Here is a 22,393-nt window from a genome sequence, read left to right as displayed (position 1 = left end):
GGCTGGCCCTGAACTCCCAACCTCAGGTGATCCGCCCGCCTTGGCCTCCCAAAGTGCTGGGATTACAGGTGTGAGCTACTGCGCCCAGCCCTTTATTTTTGATAAACTGCTATAATAAGCTCCTGTTAGAAGTTTTTTAGACATTACACCACGTTGTCTTGATATTCTGATCATATATACACACATATATATTCATTTTTTCAAGAGATGTTTAACAGATATATACCATATATTGAATATTTGCCATCAAATATTCTTAAATGTTATCTTGCAGCATATCACTTTCAAGTTAAAATGCCAGAAACAATACCAATATCTATAATTATTTTAAGGAATGCTATATAATGACACATTAAGGTGTAGATTCTTTTGACTTGTAATTCTTAGAATGATAGTAGCAAAAATGATGCAAAAAATCTTCAGTGTGAGATTATGATGAAGCTACATTTTACAGTTGTCTTTTTCAACCATAATGAAAATGGTCTCGGTGTCTAGCTGCAGACAGATTTACTCATTCTAGAGCTGCAGGCAGATTTACTCCTTCTAGCTCATTAAACACAGGATACATGACTGCATAGAAGGGCATATAAAATGTGGAAATGGCCTCGGCTTCATTCTTCATCTCCTCCATTGTCATCCTCATTCAAACACCAATTACAGTAGAAAAAGCAGTGCTAAAATGCACTTCATTCACTGCAGTATTCTCCTTTTTTGCGTGATAAAAGAATAAGGCACAAAACAGACACTGGCAACTGAGGCACTGACTTCACTTCCCGCCTATGGACCCTCTTCAGCTCCTGGATCTGTTCACTTTGGTAACGCCAGAAGGACATGAGAGGAACCAACTTTATTTCTTTACTTTTACTGTAATCTAGTCCCAAGAGGAGAGAAATGCCTGTGGTTTATTTTACTGTGAACTGCAAGTTCAAATCATTTCTTATCTGTTGAAATACAGTTGGCTATCATATTAGTGCTCACCATTATTCTTTTCAACTCTATCAACTCTAGTAAAATCCACTGGGAACTTTTCATGAGATGTGCTGTTAGTGTATTAATAGTTTTTTCTGTTTGTGGCAGCAACAGTGCTTTTGAAATCACATAAGATTTTTTTCTCCCTGTGGATATATAGTGATTTTTACTTAATTTAGAAATAGAAAAAAGTTACTTTGATTTTGTAGTTGTGTCTTAAAAAAGAGTAAAAAAAATTACAATTTAAAATATCTCATTGACTTTAAAAACAATTTATGTAATTTTTGTACACAATTCTAAATATTTCCTTTTCTTAGTTAAGGAAAATGAAAAAAAATTATGTATGTCTTGTTGAAAAGTTCTGTTATTGAAGAAAAACATCCAGAATATCTTCTGCATCATCAGAGTATCTTCCAAATGTATTAAGTTAAACAATTTGAAGTTTGCCCTTTTTGTGTGTTTGTTGTCTCTTTAAATATGACATTACTAAATATTTCATAAGTATGTGATTAACTGGTGTTTTTTTTTTTTTTTTTTTGAGATGGAGTTTCGCTCTTGTCACCCAGGCTAGAGTACAATGGCACAATCTTGGCTCACTGCAACCTCCACCTCCCGGGTTCAAGTGATTCTCCTGCCTCAGCCTCCTGAGTAGCTGGGATTACAGGCACCTGCCACCACACCCAGCTAATTTTTGTATTTTTAGTAGAGATGGGGTTTCACCATGTTGGCCAGGCTGGTCTCAAACTCCTGTCCTCAGGTGATCCACCTGCCTCTGCCCCCCAAAGTGCTGGGGTAACAGGCGTGAGCCGCCACACCCAGCCGTGATTAACTTTTTGAATTCACAGTAGTTAGTCTACTTTTTGGTGATGCCAAAAAATTCTGCTTCAGTAAGCATTGGTATTTAAAAGATATTTACAGTATTTTAGGGTTAATAGTTGCAAAATAAACTTGAAGATTTATAAAACTTATGTGAATCGAGATTTAAGGTTGTTTTAACATGTATAATGTCTAAAAATGAAAACTATTGTTTGAGGGAAGATGTGCATAGAAGCTTTTACTAATTTGAAAATGTTCTTATATGGAAATAACACATATTGACTAGTATTTGACTACTGTGTGAATTTTGTACAGTAAGTGCACTAATCACATGATGCTGTGATTGGTTTATGTATTTTAAGGAGGAGTATTAGAACAGGAAGAATAATTTGAACTGTCTCAAAAGATCTTAACATTAGATTGCAAATGACATTATGTTAGGTTTCTGCGTTTTTGTAGCTCCAGATTTTGATAACAGTTTCCTGGCTGATTATAGGTATTTTAATAGTCATACATTGCATTCTGAAGTGACCCAGCAGAAGCACATGGAATTCAAATGTTCTCTTTTTGTTTCCGGTGTTATCTTATGTTGCCCATAATGAAAACTTTCCATTGTATGGCTTCTGTGATATCTAATATATAGAAAAAAGAGTTATAAATTTTTAATATCATTAACATTTTTCTTTTAGATTATCTGCAATTATGAAATGAAGTAACTCAAGATGAGCAAGTTAAAAGTGATACCAGAGAAAAGGTACTGTAATTCTAAATACCAGTATGCATAAGTTACAGAAATAATATATGAGAATTATTGGAAACTCAATACTTGACAAAGTATTATTTGTGTTTTAGTATATTTATGTAATTAAGAATGTTTATTAACGTTTAACTTTTCAGTTAAAATTGGAGGTAGCAAACTATGACCACCTCCTGTTTTTGTATGGCCTGTGAGCTCAGAATGGTTTTTACATTTTTCTTTTGAGACGGAGTTTCACTCTTATTGCCCAGGCTAGAGTTTAGTGGCACGATCTCGACTCACTACAACCTCTGCCTCCGGGTTCAAGTGATTCTCCTGCCTCAGCCTCCGGAGTAGCTGGGATTACAGGCATCCACCACCATACCCGGCTGATTTTTTGTACTTTTAGTAGAGATGGGGTTTCACTATGTTGTCCAGGCTGGTCTTGAACTCCTGACCTCAGGTGATCCACCCGCCTCGGCCTCCCAAAGTGCTGGGATTACAGGCGTGAACCACCATGCCCGGCTGGTTTTTACATTTTTAAATGGTTAAAAAAATAGTATTTTGTGATACATGAACATTATATATAATTTGCATTTCAGCATCTATAAATAAAGTGTTTTTTTGGAACACAGCCATGCTAATTCATTTACATATTGTCTGTGGCCACTTTTCTATTAAAATGGTGAATTCGAGTAGTTATGACAGGGACTGCATGGCCCACAGTACCCAAAATATATACTATTTGGCCCTTTACAGAAAAAGTTTAGGCTGGGTGCAGTGGCTCACTCCTGTAATCTCAGCACTTTGGGAGGCCAAGGCGGGTGGGTCATCTGAGGTCAGGAGTTCGAGACCAGCCTGGCCAACATGGCGAAACTCTGTCTTTATAAAAAATACAAAAACTAGCCAGGTGTGGTGGTGGGCGCCTGTAATCCCAGCTACTCTGGAGGCTGAGGCTGGAGAATCGCTTGAACCCAAGAGTCAGAGGTTGCAGTGAGCCCAGATCTCGCCACTGCACTCCAGACTGGGCAACACAGTGAGACTCTGTCTCCAAAAAAAAAAAAAGAAAAAGTTTAACTGGTTGCTGAGTTAAAGCACACTGTATCATCTCTGTTAAAGTTCTTAAATATCAAGAAATTGTCTTAATGTTGGTTTTATTTCTTTCAGTTGAAAGACAATTCTGATTGTATATTGAAATTGTCTTGACTATATAGCCATGAGCAAATTGTGTAACTTTGTGAAGCCTCAGTTTTCTCATCTGAACAGTTATTTTAATGATAATGCTGTTATTATAAGGCTGTGAAGATTAGATGGTATTTGGCTTGGTAATTGACAGTGTATTAATACTGGTAATGAAAGTTTCTGCTTTGTAGCAATGTTCTTATGTTTACATGTATATAACTTTACATTCATAGGTATGCTTTAAATCTGTTATGTAATGAATAGTATACACACTGTTTAGATAAGATGTATTCCTTAAATTGCTAGGTTTTGCAGTTATTAACTATGTAATACATCATACCATATTTGATTTTAGTCACGTACTTGTGTAATTTCTATAGGAAAGGAATTAGGCATTATTTGTATTTTAAAAAGGATCTTTTTAAAAAATGCCTTACTTTTTGCATCAGGTCAAACAAATAATGCTATTTCTATTGATGAGCTAAACTATCTAAAATTACTAGATCATTGTTCATAAAACTGTGAAATTACTTTTAGTTTGAAAGCCTCTGGCTCCTAAGGTCATTTTTAATTTTTTTCTCCTGAAGTATATTTTATTGGATATTTGTTTTTTTGTTTGTTTGTTTTTGTTGTAGGATAACTAATTTGGAATCACTGCAAATAATCTTCGTCTAAAGGAAATTATAATTTCTAGTAAAACTTGTCATACTGCTCTGTGAAGAAAGCTGAATGCAATAAGGGAAATTGAGATAGATAGAAAAGGGTCAAAGCTCCCTTCCTATAATATGGCATATTGAGACTGAGTCAGAGAACTTACAAGAATGTCTTCTAAGGGTCTGAAAAGGGGAGAAATAATACTTCCAGGTTTTGTTTTGAATTTTTTTCTTTCTTCAAATTTGATGAGAGCTCAGCAATTTTCGCAGAAAATCTTTTGTATACTTTCATGTCTCTAGAAGCTTCTGTAGAGTATCTTTGATTTCTTTCTTTTTTTCTTTGCCTCTTTTTGATTTATTTCTCAATTATGAAATACTTTTACCTAGCTTGGTACTAAATCTGTGAGAGTAGAAAAGAAACATGAGTATAACACTTAATACAGTGTATTGAAGAAAATGAGTGTAGAATATGTTCTAAAAAAAGAGCCCTATTCTCTTTTTACACAAAGCCTGTAAGCTGATAAAGAATATCTGAACAAATGCAGTATGGTGACTTAACCAGTATATAGTGAAGTGTTAAATTTTGAGGTGTATAGAATTAGAAAATAAGGTACTCATAAACAGGTGTTTATTGTGTGATAGGGACTTGAAGAGGCAAGGGTGGCTTGAGGGTTGGTGGAATATTCAGAATTGCTGAATTTAAACAAAGATTCTAATTAGATAGATTAGATTGGCAGATTTAAAGACCATGGCAGTAGGTGGCAATTTAAATCAAAGAAGCACGTCTAGTAAAATATAAGAAGCAGAAATTTTCTCTACACTTCACTCTCTACCATTATAGTCATGCCCTAAATCTTATCATTAGAAAAACTCTAATTTCAAAATGCTAATTTATTCTTTTCATTCTCCAACTATAATCTGTTATCTTTCTAGCTCACTTGCTCAAATATCTGTTCTCTAAGAGTTCTACCTCACCCTGAGCTCTAATCTGTTAACTTTTGTTTTCTCTCATTCATCTCTTCCTCCTCCTCTTCTATACAACAGTATAGAATCTGTTGTCCATTATTACACGTTCTTGCTGATATCTGAGATGTCTTTACCTCGCTTTAAATTTTTCCATCACATCGAAGAGACAAAGTCCTTACCCTGGATAACCTTTATTGAGCAACTGAATGACATTGGAGGATGCACTCATTTAGTAGGTATCACTAAAAAAATGGTGACAGTGGATATCCTTATCTTGTTTTCTGATCGTAGGAGAAAAGCATTCTTCTACCTTTAAACATTTTGTTAACTGTGGGTTTCTTAAATGCTTTTTATCAGGTTGAAAAAATTCTCTTATATTCTAGTATGCTGAGAATTTTTTATCCAGTATGAATGTCTGATTTTGTGAAATACTTTTTCTGTCTGTTGAGATGGTTGCAGTGTTTTTCTCTTTTAGTTTATTAATAGGTGAATTATATTGAATGATGTTCAAATATTAAACCAACTTTGCATTCCTGTGATTGATCTTACTTGGTCATGATATATTGTTATTATCTTTTTCATATATTGTTGGATTTGATTTGCTAAAGGGTTGTTTAGAACTTCTGCATCTATGTTCATGAAGCATATTGTAATGTTTTTATCTGGTTTTGGTATTAGGTACTAGCCACATAGAATTTTGGAATTAGGAAGTATTTCCTCCTTTTCAGTTTTTTTGGAAGAGTTTGTATATAATTGGTATTATTTCTTTGTATGTTGGTAATATTCATCAGTTAAGGCACTTTGTCTTGGAATTTTCTTTGTGGCAAGTTCTTAAAGTATAAATTCATGGCCAGGCATGGTGGCTCACGCCTGTAATCCCAGCACTTTGGGAGGCCGAGGTGAGCAGATCACCTGAGGTCAGGAGTTCAAGACCAGCCTGGCCAACATGGTGAAACCTCGTCTCTACTAAAAATATAAAAACTAGCCGGGCGTGGTGGTGGACGCCTGTAATCCCAGCTACTCGAGAGGCTGAGGCAGGATAATTGCTTGAACCCAGGAGACGGAGGTTGCAGTGAGCCGACACAGTGCCACTGCACTCGGCCCTGGTGAAAGAGTGAGACTCTGTCTCAAAAAACAAACAAACAAACAAAAAACAATAAAGTATAAATTCACTTTCTTTATTAGATATAGATAGCACTATTCAGGTTTTTCTATTTCTTATTGAGTGAGTTTTGGTAATTTGTGTCTATGGTAGGCTGAATAATGGTCCCTTAGGAGATGTCCATGCCTTAATCCCTGGAACCAGTGAATATGTTACATTACTTGGTAAAAGGGACTGTGTAGATATAAATAAATTGAGCATCTTGGTGTAGAGAGATGATCCTAGATTATCTGTGTGGGCCCAGTGTAATCATAAGGGTCTTTATTAAGGGGAAGGCAAGAGGATCAGAGTCAGTAGTAGGAGATGTGATGATGGAAGCAAAAGGTTAGGGTGATGTAAAAAAGAGGCCATGAGCCAAGGAATACAGGTGACCTCTAGAAACTAGAAAAGGCAAGGAAATGGTTTCTCCCTCAGAGCCTCTAGAAAAACCATTTCTTCTTCTTTTTTAAAAATTATTATTATTTTTTATTATACTTTGAGTTCTGGGTTATATGTACAGAATGTGCAGTTTTGTTACATAAGTATACACGTGCCATGGTGGTTTGTTACACCCATCAACCTGTCACCTACATTAGGTATTTCTCCTAATGCTATCCCTCCCCTAGCCCCCCACCCCCCCAACAGGCCTCGGTGTGTGATATTCCCCTCCCTGTATCCATGATTTCTTATTGTTCAGCTGCCACTTATGAGTGAGAACATGCTAAAAACCATTTCTTCTTACACCTTGGTTTTAGCCCATTGAAACTGGTTTTGGATTTCTGATCTCTAGCCTGTAATACAATAATAAGTTCATGTTGTTTTTAAGCAGTGAGGTTAGTGGTAATTGGTTACAGCAGCAGTAGGAAACAAATACTTTCCTGTGAAAGTGTTAGGAAGCTAATGTCTTTCAAGGCATTTGTTCATTTCTTCTATGTTGTCCAATTTATAGGCATAAAGTTGTTGAAGTATTCTTTTATCTTTTTACTGTCTAGCATTTATAGTGACGTTACTTTTCCATTCCTAATATTGGGAATTAGTGTTTTGTCTTTTTTTTCAATCAGCCTGGTTGGAAGTTTATCAATTCTACTGATATTCTCAAAGAACAAGCTTTTGGTTTCATTGATTTTCCTATGGTTTTGCATGTTTCTTTGATTTCTATTTTGATTTTTATTATTTCCTGACTTGTGCTTACTTTTGAGTTTCCTGTGCTCTTTTTTTCTTATTTTTTACATTGAAAGCTAAGGTCATTGGTTTGAAAGATTTCTGTTCTACTGTGGACATTTATTGCTGTAAATTTCTCCCTAAATACTGTTTTGGTGATATCCTGCTAATTCTGATATGTTGTGTTTTCATTCAGTTAGAAATACCTTCTGATTTCCCTTTTGATTTTTCTTTGATCCATGGGTTATTTAGAAGCTTGTTATTTACTTTCCAAATATTTGAGGGGTTTCTAAAGGTTTTTACTGATTTTAGTTTAGTTCCATAGTTGACTTGATTAGTATCAGCATGATGTATTTTTTCTATTCTTTTACTTTTAGCCTATTTCTATCTTTATATTTAAAGTGCATTTCTTGTAGGCAACGTGTATTGTGTCTGCTTTTTTTTTTTGATTATACAGTCTACCCTTCTCTGTCTTTTAATTGAGGATTTTAGATCCTATTTATTTATTTATTTATTTTGAGATGGAGTCTCGCTCTGTCGTCCAGGCTGGAGTGCAGTGGCATGATGTCGGCTCACTGCAAGCTCTGCCTCCCAGTTTTACGCCATTCTCCTGCCTCAGCCTCCCGAGTAGGTGGGATTGCAGGTGCCTGCCACCATGCCCAGCTAATTTTTTTTTTTTTTTTTGTATTTTTAGTAGAGATGAGGTTTCACCGTATTAGCCAGGATAGTCTTGATCTCCTGACCTCGTGATCCGCCCGCCTCAGCCTCCCATAGTGCTGGGATTACAGGCGGGAGCCACTGTGCCTGGCCCTAGATTTCTATATTTAATGTGTTTAAAAATGTGATCTTACTATTTCTTTTCTTTTTTTTTTTTTTTTTTTTTGAGACGGAGTCCCACCATGTGGCCCAGGCTGGAGTGCAGTGGTGCGATCTTGGCTCACTGCAACTTCCGCTTCCTGGGTTCAAGCAATTCTCTACCTCAGCTTCCTGAGTAGCTGGGATTACAGGCGCCTGCCACAATACCTGGCTAGTTTTTTGTATTTTTAGTAGAGAAGGGGTTTCACCATCTTGGCGAGGCTGGTCTTGAACTCCTGACCTTGTGATCCACCCGCCTCGGCTCCCAAAGTGCTGGGATTACAGGCTTGAGCCGCTGCGCCTGGCCTATTTATTTTCTATACGTCTCATTTTTTTATTCTCTTCTTCCTCCTTTTCTTTCTTCTCTTAGATTAATGAGTATTTCTTCCTGTTTCCATTTCATCTTCTCGTTGGCTTAGCTCCTTATTAGCTAGAACTCCATTTTGTTTTAGTGGTTTTTATAAGGTTTATACTATACATCTAGTATACTTATCATAGTCTATCTTTTAGTGATACATCACTTCCTACATAGTATAAAAACCTTCCATAGGCCGGGCGTGGTGGCTCACGCCTGTAATCCCAGCACTTTGGGAGGCTGAGGCGGGTGGATCACGAGATCAGGAGATCGAGACCACCCTGGCTAACACGGTGAAACCCCGTCTCTACTAAAAATACAAAAAATTAGCCGGGTGTGGTGGCGGACACCTGTAGTCCCAGCTACTCGGGAGGCTGAGGCAGGAGAATGGCATGAACCCAGGAGGTGGAACTTGCAGTGAGCGGAGATTGTGCCACTGCACTCCAGCCTGGGCGACAGAGTGAGACTCTCTCAAAAAAAAAACCAAAAAAACCTTCCACTTCCCCTCTCTCTAACCTTTGTGCTGTTTGTTATACGTTTACTGTTACATATGTTATAGACCCAGCACACCACTTTTAGTTTAGTTAATTATCTTTTAGAGAAATTTAAATACTATATAATATCATTGTCTTATCACTCATTTTCTACTTCTTTTTTTCTTTTTTAAAGAACAGAGATAGGTCTTGCTATGTTGCCTAGGCTGGTCTGGAAATGCTGGTTTCGAGCTGCCCTCTTGCCTCAGCTTCCCAAAGTGCTGGGATTACAGGTGTGAGCCACCACTCTTGGCTTCCTGGCTGCTTGCTTTTTTTCTGAAGATAATTATGTTGTCATACTTATCTTAGTTCTTCTGTGTATAGCCTGTCTTTTGTTATTTGGCTGCTTTTTCCCATTTTCTTTTAAAAATCACTGATTTTGGAAGGTTTGATTATGATGTCCCTTGATGTAGGTTTGTTTTTTTTTTTTTAATGTTTCTTGTGCCTTTAGTTTGTTGAGCTTCTTGGTTATGTAGCTTATCAAAATTGGAAAAATTTTGGCCAAAATTTTATTACATATTTCTGTTCTTTTCTCTCTCTCTTGTCCTTCAGGAACTTCAATGAAATGTATATGTCTTTCCTTGAAATTGGTCCACAGATCACTGCCCTGTCAAATTTTTTCTCTTAATTCTTTTTTCTCTTTCTTTTATTTTGGATACTTTTTATTGCTTTATTCTCAAGTTCAGTCATCTTTTTTCTGACACATAAAATTTGTTGTTTATCTCATACAAAGTATATTTCATCTCAGACATTGTAGTCTGATTTGGGACTTTTTAATATTTTTTAAGTGACTAGTTTTGCACACACGTAATATAGTTACAACACCTATTTTAATATCCTTGTTTATTAATTATAATGTTTGTATCTATTCTTTGTTCATTTTGATTGTTCCCCTTATAGATTGTACTTGTCTGTTTCTGTGCATGCCTGGTAACTTTTGATAGGTGATTTTTACCTTCTGCTGTCCTGGACATTTTTGTATTCCTTAAATATTCTTGAGCCTTATTCTGGGATGCAGTTAAGTTACTTCGAAAAAGTGTGAATCTTTTGAGTCTTTCTTTTAATGTTTGTTAGATAGGACTGGAGCTATTCTCAGTCTATCTGACTAAATTATTCCATACTACTGAGGTTAGACCCCTGTGTGTACTCTATCCAGTGCTCTGCTAATCATGAGATTTTAAAATTTTGATTGGTGGGATCAGACACAATTCCCTGTCCTGTGATTACCTAACAGTATTAGTTTGAATTCTTTCTGATGATTTTTTTTCCTAGTCTTGGGTACTTTCCTCACACTCCTGCGCTGATCTGTATTCAACTGTGTATTTGAGGGAGGCTTTCTGCACATCTCTGGAGTTTTCTCTGTGCAGCTCTCTCTCCTCTGGTCGTCTCTCCTTGGAATTCTAGCCGCGATGGTTTCCCTGGACTCTTACCTTTATCTCCTCAACTAAAGAAGACTGTTGGGCTGTCAGGGTTCTGCCTTCTTACATTGCCTGAAACTGTCAAGGCCGTAAGCTAGGGCAAGTACTTGGTTTACCTCATTTATTTCCTGTCTTTCCATGTTGATAGGTTATAGAAACCCAAGGCCACCTTTAGTTTTCAGGTGGTAACTTAATGGATTTATTTTATTTTTGCTTCTGTCTTATTTAACTTCTGAGCAGCAATTGACATTTCTTTTGGATGTTATCCCTCCTATTTGAAACGTATTTCAGTTGGTGTCTGCGGTACCATTGTCTCTTGTTTTTCTTCCCACTTCATTGGCCACTGCTTCTAAACCTACTTATGGGACTTTTTCCTCTGTAGGACTCTAAATAGTCCTCAGGACTCAGTCCTAAACTTTTCCTCCTTTTAACCTGTACAGTGTCCTTGGACAATCTCCTTTGAGTCCTATTGATTTAGATGTCATCTGTAGTGGAGACCAATCCCTCTGTATCTCCATGCCTATTAAGTATTGCTACCTGGAAGTTTCATAGTCGTCTCCCACATCATGTGTTCCCCCAGATTGAGCCTTTGCAAATCTTTTCATCCTCTAGTGTTACTCTGACTCAGTGAAATGACATTCTAACCACGCAGAAGTGCAAGCCATAAATCTGGGAGTCATCCTTGACAATCTTTTCATTTAGCACTCTTCATCCAGGCTACCAGTGAATACTGTGTTTTGTATCTATCACTAAAAGTAAATCACTTGTCTGTGTATTTCTCCATGCCCGTTGTTGCTACCTTGACCAGGCTTTTATCATCTGTTTCTAAGACCACTGTAATAGTCTCCTTACTTCTCTGCCTCTACTCTTGATTCCTTTATGTAATCCATTCACTTCACAAGAGCCAGGAGGCCTTTAAAAATTACATATCTAAACTTCCAGTTTGAACATCATTGAATAATTCTGTCTTCCCCATCTCTTCCTGGAAATTATTTAAAATCCTCAAAAAACTAGGAGGACTAAACAGCCTCATTCTTTGAAAATTCAGTTATTGGCAAGATTAGGAAACATTAGCTGCAGACTCAGCAATACATGTAAAGGCTGCCAAATGCAACTGGGACATTGGGCAGAAGCCACTTGGGAGGAAGTGAAGATAAGTACACACAGGGACCAGAGGGCTCAGAATAGCAGATCTCAGAAAGCTCCAGCAAAAATATACTTGTTGAAGGTTTAGGGTGGACCCTAAATTGTTTTGCAACAGTTTGACAACTCACTGTAACTGGGTTGTGTAGAGATGGGAGAACAATATTTCATGGATGGGATTGGTCCAGAGAAGCAGATCAGGCAGACTGTTCAACAATTATGTAAACCAATAGCATGTATCCAAAATAGTCTGTCTCTGTGGCAGCAAAGGAGAGAGCCATTCAGTTGTGAGGCCTCATTAATTTGAAATGCTACCCTGGTCTTCCTTCACCTCCCGTCTTTTTTAGGAGCTTATACAAGTTACCCATCAAGGAAAATTCAGCTCGTTCAATGAGTATTTAAAGGGTACTGTTAAAAAAAAAAGAGAGACAGAGAGTTGTTACCAGACATAACATTTTTAGGAAGCAAGTGAAGATTCTCATGAAATATTTCGCTACAAATTAAAAAAAAAACAACTGATGGTGCAGTTACCTCTGTGAAGATCATAAAACAGAAACAGATAAATTGAGAGATGATATTGTGAGTCAGCAGGAAGAGATGAAATGTGAATTGGCAATACTTAAAGCAGAAGAGAAAATACCACAGAAAGGACAATTAAATTAGCAGCAGTATGAAAGTAGATACTATAAAAGCACAGTAAAACACACGAAGAATAGTAATGGAGAAAGTGAACACAATTTAATGGATGTAAACAAATGATTAAAGAGATTGGAGATAAAAGGTTAGATGTGTAAGACTGGCAAAAGAAATCCAGTATACTTGTAACTGTAATTTCCAAGGAAGGAATGGAAACAGTGGAATAGAATGTATTATTTAAAAGGTATGTTTTTAGAAACGTATCAAGAAAACTTTTGGTTGAGTGCGTGGAGGGAGAAGGAAGAATGATGACTTAAAACACACAGGCTGTGTCAGCGAAAACTGAGCAGAGTAGGATATATGCTAGATAGCAGAACATATTCTAGAAAAGTTTTGGACCTTAAAGATAGTCTTTTGGGTAGCTAGGTAAAAACATAAGATTATATGGGGCAAAAAGAATCAGGCTGCTTCTAACAACAAAGCCTGTTCACCTTCAATTTAAAACTCTCTTGAACAACCTGAGTCAAAGAGGAAATAAAAACAGACATTTGAAAATATCTTGACTATAGTAATGAAAGCAGACACTAACCTTTGGAAACAGGTGAAACAGTTCCCAAAGAGGAATTCACATTTTTTCCTTTCCTAATTGACCTATTGGTAAAGACAGGTAAAAGGTAGTACATCTAAGTTGATCTCATAGAAGTAGAGAGTGGAATAGTGGTTATGGGGGCTTGGAAAGGGTTGTTTTCCCTGTTTATAAAGCAATCTGTCAGAGTCTGTTTTTGTTCTCTGTTATGGTGTTTTACATTGTCTTCTGTTCATGGTGTTCCTGATGTGGACTATTTGATCACTCCTACAATATAGTAATTGATTTAATTCTTTATAAACATGGACTTTGGTTCAAATAAAAAGTTGGCCGGGTGCAGTGGCTCATGCCTGTAATCCCAGCACTTTGGGAGACCGAGGCGGGTGGATTACCTGAGGTCGGGAGTTTAAGACCAGCCTGGCTAACATGGTGAAACCCTGTCTCTACTAAAAATACAAAAATTAGCTGGGCATGGTGGCAGGTGCCTGTAATCCCAGCTACTTGGGAGGCTGAGGCAGGAGAATCGCTTGAACCAGGGAGGCGGAGGTTGCAGTGAGCCAAGATTGCACCACTGTCCTCCAGCGTGGGTGACAGAGCAAGACTCCATCTCAAAAAAAAATTAAAAAATAAAAATAAAAAAAAAAGGCCAGGTGTGGTGGCTCATGCCTGAAATCCCAGCACTTTGGGAGGCCAAGGTGGGTGGATCACTTGAGGCCAGGAGTTCAAGAGCAGCCTGGCCAACATGGTGAAACACCATCTCTAATACAAAACTTAGCCTGGCATGGTGGCACATGCCTGTAATCCCAGCTACTCTGGAGGCTGAGGCACGAGAATCCCTTGAACCTGGGAGGTGGAGGCTGCAGTGAGCCGAGATTGCGCCACTGCACTCCAGCCTGGGTGACAGAACAAGACCCTGTCTCAAAAAAGGAAAAAAAAAAGTATAGTGTGTTTAATATATATAGCAATGTATTAGTTTAGATATAGGCTAAGCTGATGTAATAGATACCTCAGAATACAATGGCTAAATATTCAAGCTTATTTCTATTTTATTAACCTAGAGGTGGTTGTTCAAGGGTGGCAGAATGGCTCTGCTTTTCCTGAATATGTGACTTCTATTTCTGGGTCCAAGGCATTTTTTCTTGTTCTCACCATATCATAGCCAGTGGGAATGCAGAAAGGATGCACATCTTATTCTTAAAAGCAAAACTTGCGAAGTGGCTCACATCTCATCTGCCTACATCTCACTTGTCAGGACTTGGATACATGGCTATGCCTAGAGTGGTAGTCACAAGGGCTGGTCACATATATTTTAGTTCTCCTTTTGGGCACCTGGCAGGGTTGTACTGTATTTTCTTTGAGGTTAATCTGTGGCTGCGTGACTTGCTTTAGCCAGTGAAATGAGCTGAAGTGATATTTGTCATTTCCAGGTGAGAGCTTTAAGAGCTAGTGCACCATTTGCCACATCTCTCTCTCTTTTTTTCCTCTTGGTGTTGCAAACATGAAAATATCTCTGGCAGCCTGGATCGTTGAATGAGTAGAGTCTCCTGCTGACTTGCACTGAACACGTAATGTGAGCAGGAATTACACTTTCATTGTGTTGAATAAGCCAAGGGGATTGTGGAGTTGTTTGTTCTGGCAGTATAACCTAGCCCAGAAGTTCTCAGGGTGTTAGCTGTGGACCTTAGAGGAATGCGGTCACAGCAATTTTCATAGTAGTACTGAGAGGTGATTTGCTTTATTCACGCTCATTTTCTCATGAGTATAAAGTGCTGTTTTCCAGAGGCCTCATGATGTGTGATACTGTAACAGGTTGGATACAGAAGTAGGTATGAGACTCTGTCTTCTACTGACCCAGACGTTAAAAGAGTTTTGTAGTAATGTAAAACACTGCCGCTCTTCTCTCTAAATCTTTTCTTTTTTGGTAAAATACAGATACCATTTATAAAAATGTTATGTAATGGATTTATTATTTTAAGTGATTTAATGATTGAGTACTTTAAAATTTGTTCAGTTTTAATTTGTGTTATGGTAAAAAAAAAAATCCATTCCACATAAATTAGAAGAAAACAGTTACGTGTTTAGTATTTGGAGAGAAACAGTAAAAATGTGATTAAAGCCAGAATAAAAGTTATAATTGAGCAGAAATTTCTGAAAGATAAGGTGCATTTTGAAAATAAAGCCATATTGTTTGAAATTGTTTTACTACCATGCATCCTGTGTAATTCTAAAACTTTTGTATATTTTTATGGTTTTTTTTTTGCTGCTTATTTTTTTTTTACCATATTTATGAGGAAGTCTTTATTGCCTGCATTTGATTTACATTTAAAGGTGAAAAAGGTAGTGTAATTTATTTATAATGTGAATATAGGTTTTATATCCCTTGCCCTTACCTAGGAAATTATTTGTTGCAAAGAGTATCTGCATATCATTGGGACTTTTGCCATATTCAAGAAAATTTATATTTTTAGGAAATATTGATTATTATCAATAATCAATAACCGAGATTGAATATAAGCTCAAAGAATCAAAAGCAGCATGAGACCAATACAGTGAAACAAATATTTGAGTGATAATGCCCTTAAAATATTTATTTGGGCTGGGTGTGGTGGTATGTGCCTATGATTTCAACTTTTTGGGAGGCTCATATGGGAGGATCGCTTGAGCCCAGAAGTTTGATCATTCTGGGCAGCATATAGCGAGACCCTGTCTCTTAAAAACAAATAAATAAATGAAATTATTTAAAAAAATATGCATTTGAAGTTAACTTGATTTGATGTGTTTCACAATGATCATTTTTCAATTCCGTAATTTTCTCACTGTTACATATATAACACTGACAATTACAAATGGAACCTCCCAAAGTTGGTCTCAGCCTTATTTTGATGCATCTAAAAATAGGGTTAGGTGTGTAATCCCACCCAGTACTTTGGGAGGCCGAGGCGGGCGGATCAAGAGGTCAGGAGATCGAGACCATCCTGGCTAACACAGTGAAACCCCATCTTGAATAAACATACAAAAAAATGAGCTGGACGTGGTTGCAGGCGCCTGTAGTCCCAGCTACTCGGGAGGCTGAGGCAGGAGAATGGCGTGAACCCAGGAGGCGGAGCTTGCAGTGAGCCAAGATCGCGCCACTGCACTCCAGCCTGGGCGACAGAGCAAGACTCTTTATCAAAAAAAAAAAAAAAAAAAAAAAGGGTTAGGTGGGGAAGATACGTTTCCTCCTCCAAGTGTCTTTATTTAACATTCCTCTGCTTTGCAGTGTAGTATCTCAGATTGCTCATGTATAGCTTTTTTTCTTACATTTGCGTCCCACCGCCCTCAGATTTTCCAAAGCCAAAATGTAGTCAAATGGTAGAGCTGCCCTCTGGTGTTCACCCTCTGACTCTCAACATTAGTGTCAACCAGCAGTCTTACAAATTTTAGAGCTGAGTTGGGAAGTGGCTTAGAATATAATTTTGTTCCATTTTCCTTCTGTAGATAAAAATAAAAATAAATTGATTTAACTGTTTATTTCCATTTATTTGCCTTTAAAAAATTTACCCATCTATCCATCTATCATTTGGAAAAGATTGATTCTCACAAAGGAATCACTAAGATGCAAGTTTTCTTTTGTAGTGGTAAATTTATTTTAATTGGTGTAATTAATTTTAACTAGTCAGAGTTACTGGCAAAGCAAGCTCTTAATTTTAGGACCTGTGTTCCATTCACTGTGTTTTGTATGTTTGTGAATTGCATGTTGAATTTTTTGAATAGATGTTTTATTAATTGCTGAAAAAAATAACAGATGACCTTTTAAAAGAAAAATAACGAAAAACAAAATGGTCAGTTATTAAATTTTAGATTGTTGGTTTCTGTGAATGCAAATTTCTCTCAAATCTGGGTTACAGAAATGTTTAAAAAGATGTGTTTGCTCTGTAGTACACAGATTGTGGTGACTTATATATCATTTCTCACCAAAAAGAACTAGATCAAGATCACTGAATGTACAAGATAAGCCTAAAAGAGCAGTTCTCAAACTTTTTGGCTTTAGAAGCTTTTTCTATTATAAGTTAATGATGCTCCAAAAAACTTTTGTTCATGCAGATTATTTTATCTGTTGATATTTATCGTATAACAAATTAAGACCCACAATTTATCATATTACAAATATTTATCAATTCATTTAAAAAATAATAAACCCACTGCATAACATATAATGTTTTTGCATTAAAAATAACTATGTTTTCCTAAACAAAATAGATTTGGTAGGAAGAGTGGCATATTTTATTACATTTTTGCGGATCTTATTAATGTCTGGCTTAATAGAAAACAGATTCTCTTATCTGCTTCTGAGTTTACATGTTATGTGTAAATATATGTACACATACATTTTTTTTTGTGTGTCGTATTGTTGAAGGGTACGAAGAAGACATATCTGGGTTCACATAGAAATATATAGTAAAGGAAGGAGTACTTTAGTAGACTTTTTAGATTGCTGTCCTTTGATTTATGGTGGAGGAAAATAAAATCGTGTGTTCACTATTTTGAGAAAAACAGTAAAAATGTGATCAAAGCAAAAGTCATAGTTAAAATGTAGAACAAACAGTTTTAAATGAAAATGTGCTTTGGAAATAAAACCATATTATTTGAGATTCAAATTGAAATAGATATTCCTTGATATTACACTAAAGCTTGATAAGTGGTAGTGTCGTATAGGTTAGTTACAATGTGGAATCTGAAACCATATTAGTGAACTTTTGTACTCTGTTACATTAAAATCTGTTGGTCTATCTTACACTTAAATAGTTCTTTTACCCACGTCTGATTTTGTAACACCGTGCATTGGTCATTTGGAAAGTACTGATTTAATTATGCCAATCTTGTAAATGTGGATTGATACTTCTTTTTTTTTTGAGACGGAGTCTTGCTCTGTCACCCAGTCTGGAGTCCAGTGGCACAGTCTTGGCTCACTGCAGCCTCCACCTCCCGGGTTCAAGCAATTCTCCTGCCTCAGCCTCCCAAGTAGCTGGAATTACAGATGTGCGCCACTATGCCTGGCTAATTTTGATATTTTTAGTAGAGATGGGGTTTCACCGTGTTGACCAGGCTGGTCTCGAACTCTCAACCTCAAGCAATCTGCCCACCGCGGCCTCCCAAAGTGCTGGAATTACAGGCATGAGCCACTGCACCCAACCGGGTTGACACATTTTTTACACAATGTTAAAAAATTATATTTGTTAATATCACCATTGATTTTATGAGGAAATTCTTTAAATATTGAGAGACTGTCAAGGTCATTATGGTAGATCAGTGTTTTCCAAAATTCCAATTTTTGCTTGAAAGCTCAAATTTTATCATCGGCAACAAATCTATTAGTTGTTTCCTTTGAAATGACAGGCTCGCTTTGCTTATCTCCATGAAAAGAGAATGTCTGGCAAAGGCTAGGTGTGGTGGCTTACGCCTGTAATCTCAGCACTTTGGGAGGCCAAGGCAGGCAGATCACTTGAGGTCACAAGTTTGAGACCAGCCTGGCCAACGTGGTGAAACCCCATCTCTACAAAAAATACAAAACTTAGCTGGGTGTAATGGCTCATGCCTGCAATCCCAGCTACTCAGGAGGCTGAGGCAGGAGAATCGCTTGAACCTGGGAGATGGAGGTTTCAGTGAGCCGAGATTGCGCCACTGTACTCCAGCCTGGGCAACAGCGTGAGACTCTGTCTCAAAAAAAAAGAAAAAAGAAAAAGAAAGAAAATGTCTGACGAAATATCCCAGTCTGAATAATCATTGTTTGTCCATCGTTTTTTTGAAGTAAAAATGATATTCTTTGGAAAAAAGTGGCTAGTTTACCTTGTCATTCAGACAGTTGCATGTATTTTCTCCCAAGATAACCATCATATTTCAATGTACAGCAGAAATGTTTTTATGCACACAGAATATTAAGATGATGTACACTCATGGGTGAAGCTGGCATTCTCTTTAAACTACAAATTCATGGTGGTGAAAAATGCACTGACTATTAGAACAGTTTGGTGTAACTACCTTCATTTTGCTGCAATGCCAACTCTTTACCCATCATTGCCTTTGGACCATCGGTGCAAATGTCCATACAGTGTCAAAGGTAAATAATGTGTTAGTATTTTTATGAAAATTGTCTTTGGCCTTGCACATTTGCTGAAAGGGTCTCAGGTACCCTTAGCATTTTTTTTTTTTTAGCTTAGTTTTATTTTCTGTGGTAACAAACATTTAAGAACCAGATAAAACAAGGGGCCCCTGAGCACCCAAGGCCCAGTACAGGCCGACCATGAGGCTCTCACAGGAAAGTGGCAACTGTGTCGGTTTTCCTGGTTTTGATATTGTCGTATAGTTATGTGAAATGTAACCATTGGGGAAACTGAGTGAAGGTTACAAAGCACCAGTCTACTATTTTTGCAACTTCCTGTGAATCTATAATTACTTCAAAATAAAAGTTAAAAAAAATTACTCTGCGGAAATGGATTATTGGGCACCAAGAAGGGAAGCAGCCTAGTCACTAGGCTGTGAGAGATGATGATTGCTTGGATGTGGGTAGTCATATAGCAGATATGGAGAGAAGTGAATGGATTTGAGATGTTTTCAGATACAGCTTGTATTGGGTTGCAGTGTGGAAAAGGGAGTCTAGATATTTATGTTGAACCTTCAACTGAATTCATGTGAATTTGTGAAGGTTAAGATTGGAAGAGGACTAGGTTGAGAGGAGGAACAGAAGTTTTATATTGGGCTCGTTAGGTTGGTGAAGCTATCAGAGGTTGAGGCTTCTATTGAACGTAGGAGCCAAGCAGCATACAGATAATAATTACAGCTGTGGGATTAGATGGGATTACTCAAGGCAAAAGTGTAGTGAGTTAAGAGAAGTGGGCTGGGACAGAGCTGTCGGGGGAGATGTCAGTGTCTAGAGGTGTGTCAGAGGGGATCTCAAAGAAGGGGCAAGAGGAGGAAAATCAGGCGAGTATAGAGTCGTTGAATCCCAAAGAAGAAGGTGTGTTAAGAAAAGAGGAGATAACTGGTTTGTATGGTGCAGAGATGTGAATATGTTGGGGTTAGAAGTGACCACAGGAGGCTTTTGGGAGATCTCAGAGTTCAGAAGGCAACCTGGTGGTTTGAAAAGTGAACAATCTGTGAGGAAATGGAGACAGCAGTACATACTTTGGAGGAATATCAGAGAAACAGCTGGTAGGAGCTCCTAGGTCATACTTGTGTGCCTACAAGTCTGATTAATTGAAGGGGAAAGATAGATGAGGGATCAGAGAAAGTATAATTGAAAGAGAAAGCAAGTACTTTGAGAATGAAAGGGGCTGGGAGCAAGTGTATGAGTGGATTGTTCTTTGAATCTCAATGTACCAGCCAAATAGAGCCCGTTAAAAGTGAGAACATGTAACTCTTCTGCTCAAAAATTTCCCATCTCACTCATTGTAAAAGCAAGTCCTTAAAATGGCCTACAAGCCTCTAAGCAATCTGCTATTTTTCTCTGTTCTCTCCCATGCCTACCCCCAACTCTGACCTTGTTCCTCACTGTCTCCTCCAGCCACACTGGCCACCTCATTGTTCATAGAACATGGCAGGTTTGCTCCTGCCCAGGGATCTAGGAGCTTGCGCCTCCGTTTTTCTGGACAGCTCTTATTGCCGGTATCTGCATGGCTTGCTTACTTACTTCTTTCAGGCCTGTTCTTAGATGGTACCTTCTCAGTGGTCTTCTCTGACCATGCTGTCTAAAATTGTCTCTCTCCCCCTGCACTTTTTATTCCCCCAATGTGCTTTTTCTCCATAGTACTTCCCATCACCTGACATATAAAATGTACATGTTTACTTATTTGACTTGTTTCTCACCACAAGAATGTACACTCTATGCGGGGCAGGAGTTTTTGCTTGTTTTGTTTATACTATATTGACAACACCTAGATCAGTACCGTATGTACAATTTTTTTTTTTGTCGAGATGAAGTCTTGCTCTGTTGCCCAGGCTGGAGTGCAATGGCATGATCTCAGCTCACTGCAACCTCCGCCTCCTGGGTTCAAGCAATTCTCCTGTCTCAGCCTCCCAAGTAGCTGGGATTACAGGCATGCGCCACACGCCTGGCTAATTTTTTTGTATTTTTAGTAAAGATGGGTTTCACCATGTTGGCCAGGCTGGTCTCAAACTGACCTCAAGTGATCCACCAGTCTTGGCCTCCCAAAGTGCTGGATTTACAGGTGTGAGCCTCTGTGCCCAGCCTATGTACAAATATTTGTATGATAAATAGGAACAGGGAAGAAAGAACATAGGTGGAGGATAGGTAGGCTTAAGGATCTGGTGACAGGAAAGTGAGTGTATTCTTGCTAGATTTATACCAGTTATGAAGCAGGGCACTAACTGAGAATGGAGTCGGACGAGAAGAAGGATTATCAGAGTTTTGAGGAGAGCAGAGTAAGTGTAAAAAGTCTTTGAGAGTGGAAAGGTGAACTTTCCAGGTGTGATGTAAGATTACTGAACAGGATTGAAGGGATATCTGTGATTTGTGGTTTTCTGAAATAGAATGTGTTTCTCACTTAAGTCAGTAGAATTTTAACAATATTAAGCTATAGAACAGAGTAAGGAAGTGCGACGTGTAAATGCTTACTGTTTTTAAAAGAGTAGAATTGTTTTTTAAACAGTGATGGTTATAGTATTGAATTTACACCATTGATTTAGAATGTGCCCTAACATTCTACGTTCTTTTTAGCCTTACCAATAATTCTAGGATCGTGGGACTCCTGGCTCAGCTGGAGAAGATCAATGCTGAACCTTCAGAATCAGACACTGCCCGATATGTTACATCAAAAATTCTTCATCTGGCTCAGAGTCAAGGTAAACATTGATCTCTTCTTTGTTTTTGAAATGCTTTTTTAATTCTTTAAAAGTGGATGCTAAAAATGTTCAAACTTCTAATAATGGATGATTTTCCACAAAAATTGAACTTTCAGGCCGGGTATGGTGGCTCACACCTGTAATCCCAGCACTTTGGGAGGCTGAGGTGGGCAGATCATGAAGTCAGTAGTTTCAAGACCAGCCTGACCAATATGGGGAAACCCCGTCTCTACTAAAAAATACAAAAATTAGCCGGGTCTGGTGGCATGCACGTATAGTCCCAGCTACTCGGAAGGCTGAGGCAGGAGAATCACTGGAACCCGAGAGGTGGAGGTTGCAGTGAGCTGAGATCGTGCCACTGCACTCCAGCCTGGGCAACAGCAAGACTCCTCTCATGAAAAAAAA

The 22,393-nt window shown here is 37.8% G+C and overlaps 1 protein-coding gene across 7 annotated transcripts in view; it reads left to right on the top strand.

Moving 5' to 3' along the window:
- The window catches only part of AGTPBP1 (ATP/GTP binding carboxypeptidase 1), a 195,029-nt gene that overhangs the window by 27,450 nt on the left and 145,186 nt on the right, over window positions 1-22,393 (top strand). For 6 of the 7 annotated variants that reach the window (XM_024252583.3, XM_063714267.1, XM_063714268.1 and 3 more), the window contains exons 2-3: window positions 2,475-2,539; window positions 21,864-21,988. In XM_024252583.3, the coding sequence (XP_024108351.2) occupies window positions 2,508-2,539; window positions 21,864-21,988 (157 nt within the window). In that variant the 5' untranslated portion in view covers window positions 2,475-2,507. The remainder of the gene's footprint in view (window positions 1-2,474; window positions 2,540-21,863; window positions 21,989-22,393) is intronic. The other variant, XM_024252588.3, reaches the window with a different exon arrangement.

Source organism: Pongo abelii, chromosome 13, assembly GCF_028885655.2.
Source record: "Pongo abelii isolate AG06213 chromosome 13, NHGRI_mPonAbe1-v2.0_pri, whole genome shotgun sequence".
NCBI classification, from domain to species: domain Eukaryota; kingdom Metazoa; phylum Chordata; class Mammalia; order Primates; family Hominidae; genus Pongo; species Pongo abelii.
Note: the sequence above shows the minus strand (reverse complement) of the source record. Positions and strands in the feature narration are given on the sequence as shown.